Source organism: Bos indicus, chromosome 3 (assembly GCF_029378745.1).
Source record: "Bos indicus isolate NIAB-ARS_2022 breed Sahiwal x Tharparkar chromosome 3, NIAB-ARS_B.indTharparkar_mat_pri_1.0, whole genome shotgun sequence".
NCBI lineage: Eukaryota > Metazoa > Chordata > Mammalia > Artiodactyla > Bovidae > Bos > Bos indicus.
This window is the reverse complement of record NC_091762.1, coordinates 94709519-94733318: the sequence shown is the minus strand read 5'-3', so window position 1 is coordinate 94733318 and position 23800 is coordinate 94709519. Positions and strand designations below refer to the sequence as shown.

Here is a 23800-nt window from a genome sequence, read left to right as displayed (position 1 = left end):
GGTTCTTCTGCCTTTTCTAAAACCAGCTTGAACATCAGGAAGTTCACAGTTCACATATTGCTGAAGCCTGGCTTGGAGAATTTTGAGCATTACTTTACTAGCGTGTGAGATGAGTGCAATTGTGCAGTAGTTTGAGCATTCTTTGGCATTGCCTTTCTTTGGGATTGGAATGAAAACTGACCTTTTCCAGTCCTGTGGCCACTGCTGAGTTTTCCAAATTTGCTGGCATATTGAGTGCAGCACTTTCACAGCATCATCTTTCAGGATTTGAAATAGCTCAACTGGAATGCCATCACCTCCAATAGCTTTGTTTGTAGTGATGCTTTCTAAGGCCCACTTGACTTCACATTCCAGGATGTCTGGCTCTAGGTCAGTGATCACACCATCATGATGGGTCGTGAAGATCGTTTTTGTACAGTTCTTCTGTGTATTCTTGCCACCTCTTCTTAATATCTTCTGCTTCTGTTAGGTCCATACCATTTCTGTCCTTTATCGAGCCCATCTTTGCATGAAATGTTCCCTTGGTATCTCTAATTTTCTTGAAGAGTTCTCTAGTCTTTCCCATTCTGTTGTTTTCCTCTATTTCTTTGCATTGATCGCTGAAGAAGGCTTTCTTATCTCTTCTTGCTATTCTTTGGAACTCTGCATCTGACAGAATGTGGTCTACTGGAGATGGGAATGGCAAAGCACTTCAGTATTCTTGCCTTGAGAACACCATGAACAGTATGAAAAGGCAAAATGATAGGATACTGAAAGAGGAACTCCCCAGGTCAGTAGGGGCCCAATATGCTACTGGAGATCAGTGGAGAAATAACTCCAGAAAGAATGAAGGGATGGAGCCAAAGCAAAAACAATACCCAGCTGTGGATGTGACTGGTGATAGAAGCAAGGTCCGATGCTGTAAAGAGCAATATTGCATAGGAACCTGGAATGTCAGGTCCATGAATCAAGGCAAATTAGAAGTGGTCAAACAAGAGATGGCAAGAGTGAATGTCGATATTCTAGGAATCAGCGAATTCAAATGGACTGGAATGGGTGGATTTAACTCAGATGACCATTATATCTATTACTGCAGGCAGGAATCCCTCAGAAGAAATGGAGTAGCCATCATGGTCAACAAGAGTCTGAAATGCAGTACTTGGATGCAATCTCAAAAATGACAGAATGATCTCTGTTCGTTTCCAAGGCAAACCATTCAATATCATAGTAATCCAAGTCTATGCTCCAACCAGTAACGCTGAAGAAGCTGAAGTTGAACGGTTCTATGAAGACCTACAAGACTTTTTAGAACTAACACCCAAAAAAGATGTCCTTTTCATTATAGAGGACTGGAATGCAAAAGTAGGAAGTCAAGAAACACCTGGAGTAACAGGCAAATTTGGCCGTGGAATACGGAATGAAGCAGGGCAAAGACTGATAGAGTTTTGCCAAGAAAATGCACTGGTCACAGCCAACAACCTCTTCCAACAACACAAGAGAAGACTCTACACATGGACATCACCAGATGGTCAACACCAAAACCAGATTCATTATATTCTTTGCAGTCAAAGATGGAGAAGCTCTATACAGTCAGCAAAAACAAGACCAGGAGCTGACTGTGGCTCAGATCATGAACTCCTTATAGCCAAATTCAGACTTAAATGAAGAAAGTAGGGAAAACCACTAGACCATTTAGGTATGACCTAAATCAAATCCCTTATGATTATACAGTGGAAGTGAGAAATAAATTTAAGGGCCTAGATCTGAGAGAGTGCCTGATGAACTATGGAATGAGGTTTGTGACACTGTACAGGAGACAGGGATCAAGACCATCGCCATGGAAAAGAAATGCAAAAAATAAAAATGGCTGTCTGGGGAGGCCTTACAAATAGCTTTGAAAAGAAGAGAAGCAAAAAGCAAAGTTCCCTTTTATTCATGATTTATTACATGTTTTATCATGAAAGGGTGCTGAATTAAATGCCTTTTCTGTTTATACTGAAATAATTTTTGAAATGTGTTTGTCCTTCTATTAAATTGGCATATTATGTTCACTGATTTTTGTATGGTGAACAACCCTTGCAGTTCTGGGATAAATCCCACCTGAATGGTGCATAATCCTTTTTATATGTTGCTGATTCAGTTTTGTAGTATTTTGTTGAAGATTTTTGCATCTATATTCTACTACTTGGAGAAGGAAATGGCAACCCACTCCAGTACTCTTGCCTGGAAAATACCATGGATGGAGGAGCCTGGTAGGCTACAGTCCATGGGGTCGCAGAGTCAGACACGACTGAGTGACTTCACTTTCTTTCTTTCTATAGTTCCTTTTGAAGAAGGAAATGGCAACCCACTCCAGTGTTCTTGCCTGGAGAATCCCATGGATGGAGGGGCCTGGTGGACTACAGTCTATGAGGTTGCAAAGTGTCGGACACGACTAAGCAACTAACACACACACACATTCTACTACTGGTCTGTAGTCTTCCTGTACAATCATTGTCTAGTTTTAATATCAGAGCAATACCAGCTTCATAGAATGACTTAGAAGTGTCCCTCTTCTATATTTCAGAAGAGTTTATGAAGCATTAGTTTTAATCCTTTAAATGTTTGGTAGAATTCACCAGTAAAGTCGTATGGACCTATACTCTTCTTTTGGTAAGTTCTTGATTACTAATCCCATCTCTCATGATAGGTCTATTCAGATTTTCTGTGTTGAGTCAGTTTCAATAGCTTTGTGTCTTTCTACAAATTTGTCCATTTCATCTTGGCTATCTACTTGTTGGCATACAATAGTTGACAATTGTATTATAATTTTAAAATTTTGGTTAATATCATACTAATGTCCACTCTTTCATTTCTTTTTCTTGGTCAGTTTAGCTGAAGGTTTGTCAATTTTGTTCACCTTTTCAAATAACCAAATTCTGATTTTGTTTACTTTCTATAGTTTTTCTATTCCCTATTTCATTTATTTCCACTCAAATATTTATTATGTCCTTCCTTCTGCTTACCTGGGTTTAGATTGCTCTTCTTTGCCTTGCTAATTAAGATGCAAGTTTAGGTTCATTTGAGATCTTACTTTTATAATGGAGGGGTTCGATCTTCCCGACCCAGGGATCAAACCTGGGTCTCCTGCATTACAGGCAGACGCTTTACCGTCTGAGCCACCAGGGAAGCCATGGAGGGGTTTACAGCTATAAATTTCCCTCTGATGCATCTAAATTTCCCTTTTGATGCATCTCATAATTTTTTGTATGTTTTTTTCATTTTCACTAGTGTCTAAGTATTTTTTAATTTCCCTTGTGATTTCTTTTTTGATCCACTGATTATTTAAGGGTAGGCTGTTAAATTTATACAGATTCATGAAAGTCCCTAAATTTCCTTGTTACTACTGATTACTAATTCCATTCCATTCCACCTAGAGAACATACTCTGTATAATTTTATTCTTTCAAATATACTGGAAATAAATTTATTTTATGACCTAATATATATCAATGCTGGAGAAAAGTACATGCAGTACTTGAGAAGAATGTGTATTTTGCTGATTTGGGGTGAAGTGCTCTGTTAAAAGTTTACATGCTTGTTCATGTCTTCTATTTCTTGTTGATCTACCCAGTTGTTCTCTGCCTTATTGAAAGTAGAATATTTACATTTGCAACTATTACTACTGAATCGTGTGTTTCTGCCTTCAATTCCGTCGGTTTTTGCTTTATGTTTTTTGAGGTTCCTTTGAAAGATGAACGTGTTTATAACTGTTACACCTTCTGAAGAACTGACCCTTATATCATTATAAAATTCCCTTGTCTCCAGTAACAAGTTTCTCTTAAAGTCTATTTTGTCTGATATTAGTTCAGCCACTATAGTTCCCTTTTAATCACTATGTGTATATACTTTTTCATCCTTTTATTGCCAATCCATTGGTGTATATTTAAGGCTTCCCTGGTGGCCCAGTGATAAAGAACTTGCCTGCCAATGCAGGACACATATCATCCTTTTGCTGCCAATCTACTGGTATATTTTAATCTAAAGTGTGTCTCTCACATGTACACAATGTTCATTGTAGCACTATTTACAATAGCTAGAACACGCAAGCAACCTCTATGCCCATCAACAGAGTGAATGGATAAGGAAGATGTGGTACATTTATACAATGGAATATTACCTGGCCATAAAAAGAAACACATTTGAGTCATTCTAATGAGGTAGATGAATCTAGAACCTATTATACAAAGTGAAGTCAAAAAGAGAAAGATAAATATCATATACTAATGCATGTATATGGAATCTAGAAAGATGGTACCAATGAATTTATTTGCAGGGCAGCAAGGAAGAAACACACATAGAGAACAGACTTACGGACATGGGGGGTGAGGTGGGATGGGAAGGGGAGGGTGAGATGGAGAGAGTAACATGGAAACTTAACATCAGTCGCTCAGTTGTGTCCGACTCTTTGCGACCCCATGAATCGCAGCATGCCAGGCCTCCCTGTCCATCACCAACTCCCGGAGTTCACTCAGACTCACGTCCATCGAGTCAGTGATGCCATCCAGCCATCTCATCCTCTGTCGTACCCTTCTCCTCTTGCCCCCAATCCCTCCCAGCATCAGAGTCTTTGCCAATGAGTCAACTCTTCGCATGAGGTGGCCAAAGTACTGGAGTTTCAGCTTCAGCATCATTCCTTCCAAAGAAATCCAGGGCTGATCTCCTTCAGAATGGACTGGTTGGATCTCCTTGCAGTCCAAGGGACTCTCAAGAGTCTTCTCCAACACCACAGTTCAAAAGCATCAATTCTTCAGCACTCAGCCTTCTTCACAGTCCAACTCTCACATCCATACATGACCACAGGAAAAGCCATAGCCTTGACTAGATGGACCTTTGTTGGCAAAGTAATGTCTCTGCTTTTGAACATGCTATCTAGGTTGGTCATAACTTTCCTTCCAAGGAGTAAGCGTCTTTTAATTTCATGGCTGCAGTCACCATCTGTAGTGATTTTGGAGCCCAGAAAAATAAAGTCTGACACTGTTTCCACTGTTTCCCCATCTATTTCCCATGAAGTGATGGGACCGGATGCCATGATCTTCATTTTCTGAATGTTGAGCTTGAAGCCAACTTTTTCACTCTCCACTTTCACTTTCATCAAGAGGCTTTTGAGTTCCTCTTCACTTTCTGCCATAAGGGTGGTGTCACCTGCATATCTGAGGTTACTGATATTTCTCCTGGCAATCTTGATTCCAGCTTGTGTTTCTTCCAGTCCAGCATTTCTCATGATGTATTCTGCATAGAAGTTAAATAAGCAGGGTGACAATATACAGCCTTGACGTACCCCTTTTCCTATTTGGAACCAGTCTGTTGTTCCATGTCCAGTTCTAACTGTTGCTTCCTGACCTGCATACAAATTTCTCAAGAGGCAGGTCAGGTGGTCTGGTATTCCCATCTCTTGAAGAATTTTCCACAGTTTATTGTGATCCACACAGTCAAAGGCTTTGGCATAGTCAATAAAGCAGAAATAGATGTTTTTCTCGAACTCTCTTGCTTTTTCAATGATCCATCAAATGTTGGCAATTTGATCTCTGGTTCCTCTGCCTTTTCTAAAACCAGCTTGAACATCAGGAAGTTCACGGTTTCACATATTGCTGAAGCCTGGCTTGGAGAATTTTGAGCATTACTTTACTAGCGTGTGAGATGAGTGCAATTGTGCCGTAGTTTGAGCATTCTTTGGCATTGCCTTTCTTTGGGATTGGAATGAAAACTGACCTTTTCCAGTCCTGTGGCCACTGCTGAGCTTTCCAAATTTGCTGGCATATTGAGTGCAGCACTTTCACAGCATCATCTTTCAGGATTTGAAATAGCTCAACTGGAATTCTATCACCTCTACTAGCTTTGTTCGTAGCGATGCTTTCTAAGGCCCATTTGACTTCACATTCCAGGACGTCTGGCTCTAGGTCAGTGATCACATCATCGTGATTATCTGGGTCGTGAAGATCTTTTTTGTACAGTTCTTCTGTGTATTCTTGCCACCTCTTCTTAATATCTTCTGCTTCTGTTAGGTCCATACCATTTCTGTCCTTTATCGAGCCCATCTTTGCATGAAATGTTCCTTTGGTATCTCTGATTTTCTTGAAGAGATCTCTAGTCTTTCGCATTCTGTTGTTTTCCTCTATTTCTTTGCATTGGTCGCTGAAGAAGGCTTTCTTATCTCTTCTTGCTATTCTTTGGAACTCTGCATTCAGATGTTTATATCTTTCCTTTTCTCCTTTGCTTTTCACTTCTCGTCTTTTCACACAACAATATGTAAAATAGAAAGCCAATGGGAATTTGCTGTACGACTCAGGGAACCCAAACAGGGGCTCTGTATCAACCTAGATGCGTGGGATGGTGAGGGAGGGAGGGAGGAAGGAGATTCAAGAGGGAGGGGACATATGTATACCTATGGCTGATTCATGTAGATGTTTTACAGAAAACAACAAAATTCTGTAAAGCAATTATATCAATTAAAAAATAAAGTGTATCTCTTATAGGTAGCATATTATATAGCTGACTCATGTTTCTTTGCCCAGTCTGCCAATGTCTTATCTTTTAATTGAAATGCTTAATCCATTTACATTTAATTACTGATAAGACAGGATTTATATCTGTCTTTGCGATCTACTGCAAGTCCTATGCCTTTTTTCCCCTCTATTCCTCAACTGCTGACTTCTTTTTGTTAAAATAGGTATTTTCTAGAGTACCATTCAAATTCCCTTGCCATTTCTTTTACTATATTTTTGAGTTATTTTCCTAACTAATAACAATCCATTTTGAATTAATACCAACTTAACTTCAGTATTTGGAGAAGGAAATGGCAACCCACTCCAATATTCTTGCCTGAAGAATCCCATGGATGGAGGAGCTTGGTGGGCTACAGTCCACAGGTCGCAGAGTCGGACACGACTGAGCGACTTCACTTTCACTTCACTAACTTCAGTATTACACGAAAGCGTCACTTCTATATACCTGTTCTCTTTTTTGTGCTATTATTGCCATACAAATGATATCGTTATACATTATATGCCTATGAACACATTTATAATTTTTTCTTTATACAGCTATCTTTTAAATCAGATAGGAAAAAAACTACAAAAACTGTATCTTTTATATTTATATAGGTAAACAAAGACAGTATAAATTATATAAGTTATCTTTTTAAGTGTGCTTTATTTCTTCATGTGGAATTGAGTGTCCTTTCATTTCAGTCTGAAGGACTCCATCCATCCATGTCGTACAGAGATTTGCTAATGACAATTTTAATTTACCTGAGAATGTCTTAATTTCTCCATTTAGAAGGATATTTTTGATGGATAAAAAATACTTGGTTTGCATTCTTTCAGTACTTTGAATGCATCATACCATTGTCTTCTTGCTTCCATGATTTCTCAAAGCACCCGTTTACCCTATTGAGACTAACCTTTATGAAAAAAGCTGCTCCTCTCTTGCTACTTTCAATATTCTTTTTACATTTAGTTTTTAATGGCTTGATTATAACAAGTCTTAATGTGAAAGTCATTGTGAATATCAGTGTTTATTCTTCTGGAAATCTGCTGAGTTGCTTGAATGTGTAGATGTTTGTCTTTTACCAATTTGGAAAGAGTTTGGCTATTATGTCTTCAAGAATATTTCTATGTTTTTCTCATTTCCTCTTGGAACTCCTATAAAACACATGCTAGTATGCTTGATCGTATCTCGTAGATCTCTGAAGCTCTGTTTTATTTTTCTTCATCACTTTTCTTTATTTCTGTTCCTCAGACTGGAAAATCCCAATTAATCTTTCTTCTAGTTTATTCATTCTTTCCTCAGCTAGCTCAAATCTTCTGTTAAGCTCTTCTAGTTAATTTTTCAAGTTGTACTTTTCAACTCTAGAATTTCTATTTGGTTCTTTTAATAATTTGTATCTGTTGAGGGGTGTTAGAAGGAAGGTTCAAGAGGGATGGGATATATGTACACACATAACTGACTCACTCTGTTGTACAGCAGAAACTAACACAGAATTGTACAGCAATGGTACTCCAATTTAAAAAAAAAAAGTAAAAATAAAGCAACTATTTATCTGGGAAAAAAATAATTTGTATCTCTTTACTGATGTTCTCTGTTTAGTAAGACATCATTCTTGTGTTCTCCTGTAGTTCTTAGACATAGTTTTCTTTAGCTCTTTGAACATAATTAAAATAGGTTATCTAAAGTTTCTGTCAGGTTAACTCCAGAATCTAGACTTTCTTAGGAACAGTATCTATTGACTACTGTTTTTCCATTGTATCAGTCATACTTTTCTGCATCCCTCATAATTTTGTTGAAAAAAAATTTTTAGTAATATAATGTAGCAACTCTGTAAATCAAGCCTCTCCTCCCTAATCCGGGTTTGTTGTTATTGCTGTTTCTTGTTGTTACTATTTACATATTTAGTGCCCTTCTGATTTCCCTAGTGGCTCAGACAGTAAAGATATGGTCCACAATGAGATCTGGGTTCAATCCCTGGTTTAAGAAGATGCCCTGGCGAAGGCAATGGCTACACACTTCAGTATTCTTGCCTGGAGAATTCCATGGACAGAGGAGCCTGTGACCATGGGGTTGCAAACAGTCAGACATGAACGAGCAACTCACACGTACCTTAAACTAATCCTGTGAAGTCTGTATTCTTTGATGGCTTGGTTAGCTTGCGATAATCTCTGGTTGCAGAGAGATTTCCTTAAATGCCTTGCCAAGGGGTTCTCTATGCATATTGGGGGATGCTTTCAACATACAGTCAGGCAGTTTACAACTCTACATTAGCCATCACATCCTGCTTGCACAGAGACTCAACACCAGCCATGACAAGAGTGTAAGGCCTTAAGTCTTTCTTGAGCATGCATACAGCCCTGGACATGACACAGCTTTATACACATATGTGACCTTCAAAATTCCCAGGAATATCCTGGAGCTTTCCAAAGCCCCTTAGGATCTATTCTGCAGTTTTTCCTTTTAAGCTTTGTTTGCTCCAACTTTTATCCACTGCCTCAGATGCTCACAAAGTTAAACTACTGCCATCTAAATGCTATAGACAAATGTCTCCAGAGAAAAAGATTTTTGTAAATACGTGAGCTCTCAGTCAGGCCAAATCATGAAAGTTCATGAATGGTGGTTCCCAGGGAACTGCTAGACAGGTCAAATAATGAAGATTCTCCAGAACAATGTTTTTAGAGATCTATAAATCCATCCAGCCCCTTTCAGTGGCTGCTGGACTGCTGTTTTCACTAAGACTGTGGGACCTTTTCGTTTTTAAGACTACTGTAGAGTTGGGTAGAGGGGAATGGAAACAGGGCAAATTAAAATGTCACAAAGCAAACTGTTCTTACTAAGATTTAGTCACTTGCCTGAATAAACTCCTTGGATTGTTGCAAGCTTTGGCTCATTTCCAGAGTTCTGAAAAAGTTGATTTTGACAATTTTTGGCAAGGTTCTCATTGCTTTTACAGAGGAGGGGCTTTCAGAGGTCCTTATTTACTATTCCTGCTGAGGTCAATCTGCTCTTTATTTCATTTATCTTCACCTTTTCTTTCTTCTTTCTTTGGGCATACTTTGCTAGTCTTACTCAGACTTCCTGAGATTGATCAGCTCATTAATTTTAAACTCTTCTTTTCTAAAATATACATTTGGTGGTGGTTTAGTTGCTAAGTCGTGTCTGATTCTTTGGATCCCATGGACTATACCCTGCCAGGCTCCTCTGTCCACTGGATGTCCCCGGCAAGAATACTGGAGTGGGTTGCCATTTCCTCATCCAGGGGATCTTTCCAACCCAGGGATCGAACCCAGGTCTACTATATAGCAGGCAGTCTCCTGCACTGCAGGCAGATTCTTAAACAACTGAGTCATGAGGGAAGCTGACAGAATACACACTTAAAAGTATATATTTCCCTCTAAGTACAATTATAGCTGCATCCCACAACTTTTATTCTATAATATTTTTATAATTCAATACAAAATATTTTCTAATTTCTGATATGCTTTCCTCTTTACCCAGGATTTCCTTAGAAATGTATTTAATTTCCAAACATAAGGCAATATTCTAGCTGTCTCTCTGTTATTGATTTCTGGCTAAAATTTAACTGTACATACAGTGTGATTAGAAAACAAAATCATTAATAATATGGTTTCAATGCTTTGAAATTTGAGACTGAATTTGTGGCTTAAAATATGATCAAATGAAAGAATTTTGTAGCTGGAAGGTGTTGATTAAGGATTCAAGTGGTAATCTTTTTGTCCTAATCTTCAGTGTCCTTACTGATTTTATGGTTATTCTATCAAATACTGAGAAAGGGGTGTTAAATCTCCCACTGCAGTTGCTTACTGATTCATTGTTCTTTACATTTGATTTGCTTTGAGGCTATGCTATTAGATGAGTTCAAACTGGAAACAATTATGTCTTCCTAGTTAAGTTTTATCAGTATGACATGAGCTTCTTGAGCAGTATTTTTTTTCCCAAGACTTACTACGTGTACTAGTCGATCAGTCATGTCCGACTCTTTGTAACCCCATGGACTGTGGCTTGCCAGACTTCTCTGTCCACAGAATTTTCCATGCAAGACTGCTGGAGTGGGTTGCCATTCCATTTTCCAGGGGATCTGCCCAACCCAGGCAAATCCAGGTCTTCTATATTGCAGGAAGATTCTTTTACCATCTGAGCTGCCAGGGAACCCCTCCCAAGCCTTAGATATCTAAGTCTTAAAAACTATTTGATTAGGCTTTTTAAATCCAGTCTGTTTATCTTTTAAACGGAAGTTAATCCACTCATATTTAATAAGAATTACTGTTACATATGGATCTACATCTACCTCCTAGAACAACAGACTGGTTCCAAATAGGAAAAGGAGTATGTCAAGGCTGTATATTGTCGCCCTGCTTATTTAACTTCTATGCAGAGTACATCATGAGAAACGCTGGACTGGAAGAAACACAAGCTGGAATCAAGATTGCCGGGAGAAATATCAATAACCTCAGATATGCAGATGACACCACGCTTATGGCAGAAAGTGAAGAAGAACTAAAGAGCCTCTTGATGAAAGTGAAAGAGGAGAGTGAAAAAGTTGGCTTCAAGCTCAACATTCAGAAAACGAAGATCATGGCATCTGGTCCCATCACTACATGGGAAATAGATGCGGAAACAGTGGGAAGTTCAGACTTTATTTTTCTGGGCTCCAGAATCACTGCAGATGGTGACTGCAGCCATGAAATTAAAAGACACTTACTCCTTGGAAGAAAAGTTATGACCAACATAGATAGCATATTCAAAAGCAGAGACATTACTTTGCCAACAAAGGTCCATGTAGTCAAGGCTATGGCTTTTCTAGTGGTCATGTATGGATACGAGAGTTGGACTGTGAAGAAAGCTGAGCAACGAAGAATGGATGCTTTTGAACTGTGGTGTTGGAGAAGACTCTTGAGAGTCCCTTGGACTGCAAGGAGATCCAACCAGTCCATTCTAAAGGAGATCAGCCCTGGGTGTTCTTTGGAAGGAATGATGCTGAAGCTGTAACTCCAGTACTTTGGCCGCCTCATGTGAAGAGCTGATTCACTGGAAAAGACTCTGATGCTGGGAGGGATTGGGGGCAGGAGGAGAAGAGGACGACAGAGGATAAGATGGCTGGATGGCATCACTGACTCGATGGACATGAGTCTGAGTGAACTCCGGGAGTTGGTGATGGACAGGGAGGCCTGGCGTGCTGCGATTCATGGGGTCGCAGAGAGTCAGACATGACTGAGCGATTGAACCGAACTGACATCTACCTGCATTCTCCTTTGTCCTGCTTGTCCCACTTGTTCTATCCCTCCTACTACAGTTTTCTTCTTTGAATTTATTTGAGAGACTTATTCCAAGTGTTTTCCTTGTACTGGTTTGGAATTTTTATGCCCAAATTGTGTTTTTTCAGCAGTTACCCTTAAAAATATTACATGTATCCTTTTAACTTATCAAAGTCTAGTATTAATCTTATAAAAATATCTTTTTCTCCATTTAGCATTACTCCTGATACATTGTTGTTGTTAACTCTGTATACTTTTAAGTTTCATAATTACTGTTTTAAGTAATCAATGCTCATGTATATGATTCATATAAAATGCTCCACTTCATTTGGAGCATTTCAAATGCTCCATTTCATTGCTCCACTATTGTTTTTGCAGCTCTGATCTGTATTCTCCTTCTGCCTGAAATATATTCTTTAGAATTTCCTTTGATAAGCTGATGGCATGCACACTCAACTGTGTGTCTAAGGGTGTATTCTACCATCACTCTTACAAGATATTTTTTGCTTGGTGTAGAATTTGTAGTTGGTGGTTATTTTCTTTCAGGCTGTTACAAGTATTCTATTGTCAATGAGCTTCCACTGCTGCTGAAAAGTCATCCATCAGACTAACTAATATGACTTTAAAGAACTTTTGCCCTTTTATCTGGCAAAGATTTTCTATATTTGGTTTTCTGTAGTCACTATAATTTTCTACGTGTGGATTTCTTTTAATATATACTTTTGGAATTTGTTAAGACTTCTTTACCCTCTGATTTGACGCTCTAGAAATTTTCCAGTGATCAACCCTTCAAATATTTTGTCTGTATTACTTTTCTCTCTTTTCCCTCTAGTTCTCTAGGTGTGTGTATATATATATAAATTATATATATAATATATAAATTTATATATAAATATATTATATATATATTTATATTTATAATAAAATATATATAATTTATATATATATCTCAGACATTTTCACTCTATTCTCTATGCTACTTTTCCTTTTTTCTGTATCTTTCATTTTTTCTCTCTTCACACTGTATTTGGGATTTCTCTTGGTCTATCTTTCAATTCACAAATTCTAACATCATCTATATGTATTCCTTTCTTAAATCTATCCATTGGTTTAAATTTCAATTATCATGTCTCAATTCACAATGCTCTTTCTTAATTTTTATACTTCAAATCTCATAGGTCACATTTTATAGTTTCCTATGACTTACAACTGTATTCAAACTTGTCCCTTATTTCTGTAAAAACAATAACTGTACGTAACCATGCCAATCTCTAAGATTTCTAAGGCATTAAGTCTTTTCCTGTTTCCTGTTCTCATTCACCTTGTCTTATTTTGTTGCATGTCTGCTTATGTTTGACTGAATGCTGGTCACTCTACTTGAGAGTAAATAAAACAAAGGCATTTTATTTTTGAGAGGGTTTGTTTTTGCTTCTCCTGGGCATCAGAGAACACTACCAGTTCTGGACCATGTTAAACTATATTCAAGGCTTAAGGTTCACTAGACAACATAGACATTTTTCAAAGCAGTCTGTAACTCCCCAGGATGGCTAATCCATTTCCTCAACCTAAGGGTGATGCTTTCTGAAGTCGCAGTTTATCATGAGAAGAGTTTTCTATTAAATATCCCACTTTGTGAACATCCTGGACTTTGATCAGTCTTCTTCTTGCCCTGAAATACTGATAAAGTTCAAATTTACTGAAATTAGCAAAGGCTGCCAAGGTAAAATCAGCTTTCATTCTCATTTACTTAACAGAGTAAAAATTCCGTTATTTCCTCAACTTTTTACTTAAATGATTCAAGATACTGAACAATATGACCTGTGAGGAAACTGGATTTTACTGACCTATTAAAAAATAGACAAACTTAATCCATGCTATGTAAGAGTCTTTTGCAAATTATCCAAAGACATTTTATTGCATATTAACTGTGAAAAAGTGAAAGTGAAGTCACTCAGTCGTGTCCGACTCTTTGTGACCCGATGGACGTAGCCTCCAAGGCTCCTCCGTCCATGAGATTTTCCAGGCAAGAATACTGGAGTGGGTTGCCATTTCCTTCTCCAGGAGATCTTCCTAATCCAGGGATTGAACTCAGGTCTCCCACAGTATAGGCAGACACTTTACTGTCTGAGCCACCAGAGAAGTCATATTAACTGTAGAAGTATAATAATTATCATATTTATTATAGAATATGCAATGCTTAATGCTCTACCACTGTCTACCATTTATGGCATAAATTCATGGCCTGATATTCTTAATAATTTCTATTAGGCAGTAGCATTCTTCTTATTAATTCTGAGTTTTTTAAGTAGAAATAATCTGTAATAAATGTGCAAATATCTTTGGATTTCCTGAAGTACTCCTAAGATTAAAAATGTATAGAATTTCTTAAGAAGAAATGAAACAAGTTCCTTAACTAGACTTTATATCAAATTTCATCATCTCTGAGGTGGTTGTAATTTTTTCAACATATCCTTTGCCTATTCTTTTTTTCCAATGAAATGTGTTTATTCATGAGTATTCAATTTGTCTACTGCTTAAGTTTTCTTAACATGCTGTAAAACTTGGGAGTTGAAAACTCTGAAATCAAAGCTAACACACAGTCACCCTAAAGAGTATTCCTGATTTTCTATGTTTATAAAAAAGATAAATTTGGGCCTCATTTGCACTGTTTGATTAACTTCTTTTATCTCTATTCTTTTGTTTGTTATTTTGGAATTAAATGCTTAATTAGATAAACACTGATATCAAATATATGCACTGTGAGCATATCCTTAAGTATGGGATTAAAAAGACTTATAAACTATTTCACTGAATACAAAATAGACAGCCATATTTCAGATTAAAGAAAAAAACCACTATGTTGTATCCTACTATAAACACTGTCATCAAAGTAATTATGTCAATTTTAATGGCATTTTGGCATTGTTTTAGTGGAAAAGCTGTTAACTTGGGGGTTCAAGAACAGACAAATATTTATTTCCTTGAAAATAATGGCATATGCTTTCAACTTACAGGAACTTACCCAGAAGTTTTCTCAGGGTCGAATTAATTCTTAAGGGATGAGACAATTTAAGAAAACCTGACCACTGTCATGTTTTGAGAATTTTTTTTTGTCATTTGTGTTTTGATTTTATGGCATTTTTTTATATTAAAAAAAATTTGAATTAATTCATTCAAGACATCTCAAATAAGTATCTGCCAAATTCTTGATACTAGAAATAACCAACAAAAAATGGACCAAAAACTGCCATCAGACCTTACATTATACTGGTCAAACTCGATTATTTCTTTCTTTCTTAGTATTTCAATCTTATATTTATCTAGATTTTGGTATAAAGTGACTTCTTTTTACTACTGTATGCTTTGCCTTACAACCTTGCTATATCAAAGCTCTATTAATGCCCTGACAAACTTTTGAGAAGATAATTTTGAGTATCAAAAGCTCTTTTTAAAAAAGTTTTAAAAATATTCATGCAAATACACTCAGAAATTTCACTCCTTAGAACTTAGCAAAAGGAAATGATTAACGATGTACACAAACTCTAGAATATTCACTACAGCATCATAGTACCAGAAAACTAAAAATAATTCAACTGTCCAATAATACATGAATGGTTAAACAGATACACAATTACTTAGTCATGTTTTATAAATTATAAAACTGTATACAAACGTGATAAACCTTGTTTTTAAAATATGAAAAGATATGAATAAGCTGATCCCATATATGTTACAAGTATAGATGGCTACATTCCAAAATATCAATCATGGTTATCTCTAGATTATGAAATTGAGAGCAATCTTACCTCTTTTTCCCTTCTGTTTTCCATATTTTCTACTAAATTAGAAAATAATAATTGCAATAATGAGTCAATAGAGACTACATTATTTACAAAATTCAAAAGATATTTAAATGGTTTCAGTTTAATCTTTAATACAAAGACTAAGTATTACAGAATAAGAGCCAAGGTATATTTACAATTTGCTCTGTTCTCCAAATATTGTTGATAATCCTACAGAACTAGAGTACTGCTGGAAAAAAAATACCACAGAACAATGCCCAACATTGCCAGTTGTAAGATGGCACCAGACAATCAAAATAAAAATATATTTTGGGTTAGTTACCTATCCAGGGCTTCTTTGAAGTACTTCCTCTGGACATCAAACTGAAAGACTGTACGTTCACAATCAGTTGAAGCATTATCACTGCCCCCATGTTTCTTCAGGAAGGCATCAAATCCATTTTCATCTGGATATTTCAAGCTACCCATGAATACCACTAAGTGAAAAGAATTCAAAGTCACAGAACACAAAGATACAGACAATGCTTTTATTAACAAGGATGAAATTTCAAAACAAACTGGTAGAAAATATGCCAACAGTGATTACATCTGGATAATACTTATTTTCTTCATTGTACTTCTGTTTTTTTAACTTTCTATAATGCTCATATATTATTTTTAAATTAAAAAACTAAATATTTTTAATGAAATACGTAATTTATTTGTAAAAGGTTAAAATGTAAACTGACATATATGCAAATTAATTTCTACTATAAAAACTCATAAGGTAAGAAATTCACCCTTGAGTACCTTAGAAAACTAGCATACAAAGAAGTAGTAATTCAAGAGTTCATAACTGAATAGCATTCACAAAGGTTTTACTTGGGTACATAAATAATTACACTGAAGATTTACTGTTTTGCTTTGATATTAATCGTGCCTTTTTATTTTTTGTATTTCTAATGCTTTGACATCTTGAGGCCTTGCCAGTCCTGGAAGGAACTGCCCCTCCCAAGATGATAGTCTAAACTCCTAAAGATCAGCAATTTCCTCCTGATTGGTTGGCCTTACTGTACCTGAATAATAAGACTTACATTTTAAAATAGTTTTCTAAGCAGTTTCACGCTAATCCTCAAAACAAATACACTCAAGATTAAAATTAAGTCTTTCCCCTATGATATTCACTAAGATTTTTTTCTTAGTTTTTCTCTTATTAAACATTATCACAATCCTATCAAACCAGTTACTTATCTGTGAAATCAATTCTTACAAATTTGGAGGAAAAATCACACCCGGCAATGGTATTTTACAAAGATCTTACTGTGCTCCAAAAAGTGTGCCAGCCCGGGCAGGTCATCTGGATCAGCAAAACTCCCAACTCCAACACAAAGAGCCGCTGCAGACTGGAGTAAGTAGAACACATACAAATAGTGAGTCAATCCTACAGGAATAATAATGTCATCTCATTTTAAGGATTCACTTGGAGATGGACCTTATCCAACAGAAAGCAAGAGAATTCTTTCCCTGAGAATCTGGAGGAGCAGCAAAGTGAAACTCACCAGAACTGTGTCAGTTTCACCCTGCTGCTCCTCCTCTTGCCATCCTGCAAAATGCTGAACAGGTGCAGACCTAAGGGAAAAAGCAGAAACAGACAGGAAAAAAAGCCAAAGGGGACTGGCCAGCCCACCCAAGTATCATTTTGTGTCAGCATTTCAAAGTTCTGAACCAAGTTTGTTTCCTGATTAACCAGATTTCAGAAATCTGCAGAAGTAATATATCTGAGATTTTCTCTAAAGATCTCTAAACAATTAAAGGCTCTGTGTTCATTAATTCAAGTTACTAGATGGAAACTTCTCAATATGTCACTCAGAAAATATTGTTTTTATTAAAACAGGGCATAAGATAACAACTCAAGAAAACATCTAACAAAGATAATAAATTAATGGTTATTAAAAATCTTAAGCCATTAAAGAACTACAGAACTAAACTTTAAAGAGGCTTTTTAGTTCTTCACTTCTTATATAAAGGTATAAAAAATACATTACTTATTGGTTCACATTTTCCAAGTACTTTGGGAAAATCAATTTGCAACAAAATAGATAGTCAGGAGGTATGCCAAATTCTGCATTTAAAATGATCAGGGCAACCATTATATCAAAGTAAGTTAAAGGACATAAAAAAAGGAGAGAAAAATAGTCAATTTGAATCCTAAAGGATAGAAAGCTGAATTATTAACTTTCCCAAATTTTACAAATGTCAATTTTAAAGGGCTAACACATTTGATGACACAGATTATTCTGATAAATAGTTATCCTCTTAGAAGGCTTTAAAAAAAAAATAGTGTACACCTGGTATAAAGGCTAACCATGTGTTGGCGGGGCGGGGCGGGGGGGGGGGGGGGGGGGTGGGCAGGCGGGAGGTGTACGTTTTTGGAAGAACCAAACAGCCTCACGTGATACTCATAAATCCCTTATTTAAGACGTAGACACATAAACTCAGTTAAAACATGACGGAATATCCACTTCTTCAAAGCACAGTCTAATGGGTTCTGTGATGTGTTTAATAGATGCCTAACCTGCTTTCAGCTCCAACTACCCCATTAAGATTTCTTGTCTTGAACAGCTGGGTTGAAGACATTTTTGTATAAGTTGACTTAAACCACAGTTTATCAGTCAGCTTTGACCACAGCAAAAACAGGCTCTGCAATTGCTAGAAAAGAAATTCATACTTGAGAATTATCTATCCAAAAAATTCATACTTGAGAAATTCATACTTGAGACTTGATTTAAGAAAGCCTTGAACAAATCATAATTCAGCATATATCATACTTAAATTCCAATCTTGTTAATTTATCAACTTTAAGATCAAGAACTTTAAAGATCTAAAACTTTAAGATCAAGAACAACTTCCCTCTGGGAGGAAGAAAGTGGAAGAGGGTAAAAATGATGATTAAAAGAGTAGCCAACTTCCTAATTGGGTAAATGTTCTCCAAAAACCTCAGAAAACTTTCTTCCTACTATCCTTACAAATTCACATATTCATCTTAAACACAGTTCACATTTTTCAAATAAAAAATCATAAAACCACTGCAAAATCCTATACTACTCTTAAGCCATCTCTTATCTAGACTATCTATTTTATTTACCTTTTGTAGGCATTTATTCATTCAGTGAATATAAATAATTTTCCATGACTACAATCATGGGATCTTTCCTTTCACTAGTGTACCCACAGCATAAAACAATTTGATCTCGTCTTCAAACTGCACTAACCTCTTCCATTCCTTTCTAAAATCCAGAAAATCAGCTATCAGTATCTTATGAGGGAATATATCATACCAAGTTCTCAGAAAAGACAGGCAGCATCTAAGCCATTGTTTAAATGATCACTAGATTCTGACCCTGCTGCTTCTAGACAAGGTAACATTTAGAGTTTGATGTATGTAATAAGCAAAATAAAAAGGGGTACCCAAAATACTGGATGCACATCTTCTTTTGTCAAACAGGTTCACAATTGCTATATAAACCTAAAATATTTTATTACATCTTGACAATAAAATTGGCTGTCAAAAAATTTTTTAACTTAATCCTAGAGTTTTGCTTATCAGTTGATAGAGGGTATGAAGAAGTCCAAATACAGGAAAAGCTATTAATAGAGATACAGGAAGAAGTTTATAAACCAGGAATATTCAGTTATGAAGTTATAACACAGTAAGTCTGGAGCGAAAATGGACTTCAAAATTTATGTAACCTAATTCTCTTGTTTTAGAAATGAGGGGAAAAAATGAGAAAATGAAAAGGTCTAAGATCCTTTGTAAAGATAATGACAGTCTCAGAATTAGAATTCAGGTTTCCTAACTATCACTATTCTTCCCACTTGACTTATTTCTTCCCTTCTATTATTTCTCTATTTGGAATTATAAGATCTATTTTAAATTAAAAGTGAGTTGATTAACTCCTAATTTATTTATAAAGACTTTAGTATAGACTATAAAGACAACAGACTATCTACATATATATAATTTTTTCCCTGGTGTTTTGGTTTTTATCCCCAAAGCCTTCCAAGCTAAAATCACTTGGCCTATCTTGCTCTGCCAAAACAGGCATCAATTATAATCTGAATAGCAAGAGGGAACAGTTTCTTTAAACATGACTCAACCCCTTCAACACCTAAGTGAAACAACAGGCACAATCTTCTTTAAAAAAAATTTTTTTTTCCAGAAGAGTACCTATCAATTTATCTAAGACATATCTACTACTTACATTTCAAACTGTCACATTTTGAGGGCTGATTTTATAGTGTTATACATGTGATCTTTTAGATTTTAGTGTTAATAATCTGAACTTTAATTCATTTTTTTGAGAATGATACCATGTTGAATATATTACCAATATTTAAGATACTAGCTTTAACAAACATTTGCTGGTCAATTCCACTATAATGGCTCCAGAATATTATACTCCAATATTGGTATTTTCTACTTCAAAATGGAAGCATTCTTCAAAAAATATCCAGAGAGGAATATTATTTCTATCAACCAGTACTTATCTATTCACCTACTGTTATTAATATGTTTCACTAACTAAGCTCAACTCTCCATTTCTATTTCAATTCTTCCAAATTACTTATTAATTATTTGGACCACTGATGCTTCCCCATAAAAATACAAATCACATTCAGTTACTTACATAGAAATCACCCATGAGGATTCTCAGAAACACAGGCCTATGTAAGAATTCTACACTACACTTGTTCTTCTCTTATGCTTTTTCCAGTCTCTCCAAGGATAACGCATTCTCTTATTCCTCTATCCCACGCTAAGAACTTTGCAGATTCACAGCTCCAGGCATTTGTTTTTAAAATATGTTGTCAAATACACCCAGTGATTATCTCTGAGAGTTATGGTTATGGGCAACTTTTATATTTTTGTTTTTATTTTCCATTAGCTTCTATAATGAGCATTTGTCACTTTTACAATACAGCAAAAATAAGCTTTTTTTCCCTAAATTTTTTGGCCACACATTCTAGCATGAGGGATCTTAATTCCCCGACCAGGGATCAAACCCAGGCTCCCAGCATTTGAAACAGAGTCTTAACCACTGCTAACCACTGAACCACCAAGGAAGTCCCTAGAGGAAAATATTTTTTAAAATGTAATCTTTACATAGAATAAATATTCTCTTACTGAAGATCAACAGATATATACTTCCTATTTGCCAGTAAGAGACAAAACATAAGTTTGGAACTTATTACAAAGAATTCCCAAATTAGAAAAAGATGTAACAGACATGACTCACACCTGTTTTTCAGTGGTTTTCTTTCTAGCTTCTGCCCTCTCTTCTAATTCTTCCAACTCATTATCCTCAGCGTCAAGATCATCATCATGTTCATCATCATCATCTTCAAATTCATCTTCATCATCAAAACCTTCTTCATCATCATCTTCTATTTCTGCTCCAGAATCTTCATCATCATCATCGTCATCATCGTCATCATCATCATCATCATCTTCTTCTTCCTCCTCTTCTTCCTCTTCATCATCTGTTGCATCACCCATTTTACCTTCCATATTACTTAGGTCTGAAATCAAAAGTGCCTGCAAGCCATTTCGTAATTTGATGTACCTAAAAAATAAAAAATGAAAAAAAAAAAAATCACAAAACATTCAAGTCAGCTCTTCATTACACTATGACACTGAAAGATGAACTCCCCAGGTTGGTAGGTGCCCAATATGCTACTGGAGAACAGTGGAGAAATAACTCCAGAAAGAAAGACAAGACGCGGCCAAAGTGAAAACAACGCCCAGTTGTGGATGTGACTAGTGATGGAAGTCAAGTTCGATGCTGTAAAGTGCAATATTGCATAGGAACCTGGAATGTTAGGTCCGTGAATCAAGATAAATTGAAAGTGGTCAAACAGGAGACGGCAAGAGTGAAGATCGACATTTTAGGAATCAGTGAACTAAAATGGACTGGAATGGGTGAATTTAATTCAGATGACCATTATATCTACTACTGTGGGCAAGAATCTCTTAGAAGAAATGGAGTAGCCCTCATGTCAACAAAGAGTCCAAAATGCAGTATTTGGGTGCAATCTCAAAAATGATAGAATGATCTCTGTTTGTTTCCAAGGCAAACCATTCAATATCACAGTAATCCAAGTCTATGCCCCAAGCAGTAATGCTGAAGAAGCTGAAGTTGAACAGTTCTATGAAGACCTACAAGATCTTCTAGAATTAACACCCCAAAGCAATGTCCTTTTCATCATAGGGGACTGGAATGCAAAAGTAGGAAGTCAAGAGATACCTGGAATAACAGGCAAATTTGACCTTGGGGCACAAAATGAAGCAGGGCAAAGGCTATCAGAGTTTGCCAAGAGAACACCCTCTTCCAACAACACAAGTACACATGGACATCACCAGATGGTCAATACCGAAATCAGACTGATTATACTCCTTGCAGCCAAAGATGGAGAAGCTCTATACAGTCAGCAAAAACAAGACCAGGAGCTGACTGCTGCTCAGATCATGAACTCCTTATTGCCAGATTCAGACTTAAATTGAAGAAAGTAGGGAAAACCACTAGACCATTCAGGTATGACCTAAATCAAATCCCTTATGATTATACAGTGGAAGTGACAAACAGATTCAAGGGATTAGATCTGATAGAGGGCCTGAAGAACTATGGATGGAGGTTCGTGGCATTGTACAGGAGGCAGTGATGAACACCATCCCCAAGAAACAGAAATGCAAAAAGGCAAAATGGTTGTCTGAGGAGGCCTTACAAATAGCTGAGAAAAGAAGATAACCTAAAGACAAAGGAGAAAAAAAAAAAAAAAACATCTGAATGCAGAGTTCCAAAGAATAACAAGAAGAGATAAAGTCTTCCTCAGTGATCAATGCAAAGAAACAGAGGAAAACAACAGAATGGGAAAGATTAGAGATCTATCTCTTCAAGAAGATCAGAGATACCAAGGGAATATTTCATGCAAAGATGGGCACAATAAAAAAAGAAAGGTATGGACCTAACAGAAGCAGGAGAGATTAAGAGGAGGTGGCAAGAATACACAGAAGAACTACAGAAAAAAGATCTTCATGACCCAGATAACCACAATGGTGTGATCACTCACCTAGAGCCAGACAACCTGGAGTGCAAAGTCAAGTGGGACTTACGAAGCATCACTACAAACAAAGCTAGTGGAGGTGATGGAATTCCAGTTGAGCTATTTCAAATCCTAAAAGATGATGCTTTTAAAGAGCTGAACTCAATATGCCAGCAAATGTGGAAAACTCAGCAGTGGCCACAGGACTGGAAAGGGTCAGTTTTCATTCCAATCCCAAAGCAAGGCAATGCCAAAGAATGTTCAAACTATCGCACCATTGCACGCATTTCACATGCTAGCAAGGTGATGCTCAAAATCCTTCAAGCTAGGTTTCAACAGTATGTGAACCAAGAACTTCCAGATGTACAAACTGGATTTAGAAAGGGCAGAGGAACCAGAGATCAAACTGCCAACATCCACTGGATCATAGGAAAAGCAAGGGAATTCCAGGAAAACATCTGCTTCACTGTCTACACTAAAGCCTTTGACTGTGTGGATCATAACAAACTGGAAAATGGAATACCAGATAACTTCACCTGTCTCTTGAGAAATCCGGATGCAGGACAAAAAGCAATAGTTAGAACCTTACATGGGAACAACAGACTAGTTCAAAACTGGGAAAGGAGTACAACAAGGCTGTATATTATCACTTTGTTTACTTAACTTATATGCAGAGTATACCATGCAAAATGCTGGGTTGGATGACTCACAAGCTGGAATTAAGATTGCTGGGAGAAATATCAACAACCTCGGATATTCAGATGACACCACTGTGACAGCAGAAAGCAAAGAGGAACTACAGAGCCTCTCGATAAGGGTGAAAGAGGAGTGAAAAAGCTGGCTTAAAGCTCAACATTCAAAAAACGAAGGTCATGGCATCCAGTCCCATCACTTCACAGCAAACAGATGTGGGAAAAGTGGAAACAGTGACAGATTTTATTTTCTTGTACTCCAAAATCACTGTGGATGGTGACTGCAACTACAAAATTAAAAGAAACTTGCTCCTTGGAAGAAAAGCAATGACAAACTTAGCATATTAAAAGGCAGAGAAATCACTTTGCTGAAAAAGGTCTGCATAGTCAAAACGATGATTTTTCCAGTAGCCATATACGGATACAAGAGGTGGACCACAAGT

At 36.6% G+C, this 23800-nt stretch overlaps 1 protein-coding gene and 1 non-coding gene across 3 annotated transcripts in view; both read right to left on the bottom strand.

Moving 5' to 3' along the window:
- Positions 1-23800, bottom strand: part of NRDC (nardilysin convertase) — a 102768-nt gene that overhangs the window by 60821 nt on the left and 18147 nt on the right. Inside the window, exons 2-6 of one of the 2 annotated variants that reach the window (XM_019957497.2) lie at positions 20864-21188; positions 18140-18273; positions 17124-17193; positions 16886-16967; positions 15908-16061 (exon numbers count right to left, since the gene is read on the bottom strand). In XM_019957497.2, coding sequence (XP_019813056.2) covers positions 15908-16061; positions 16886-16967; positions 17124-17193; positions 18140-18273; positions 20864-21188 — 765 coding nt within the window. The remainder of the gene's footprint in view (positions 1-15907; positions 16062-16885; positions 16968-17123; positions 17194-18139; positions 18274-20863; positions 21189-23800) is intronic. The other variant, XM_019957498.2, reaches the window with a different exon arrangement.
- TRNAY-GUA (transfer RNA tyrosine (anticodon GUA)) lies at positions 3076-3147 on the bottom strand. The gene has a single exon. It is a non-coding gene; the product is annotated as a tRNA-Tyr (tRNA).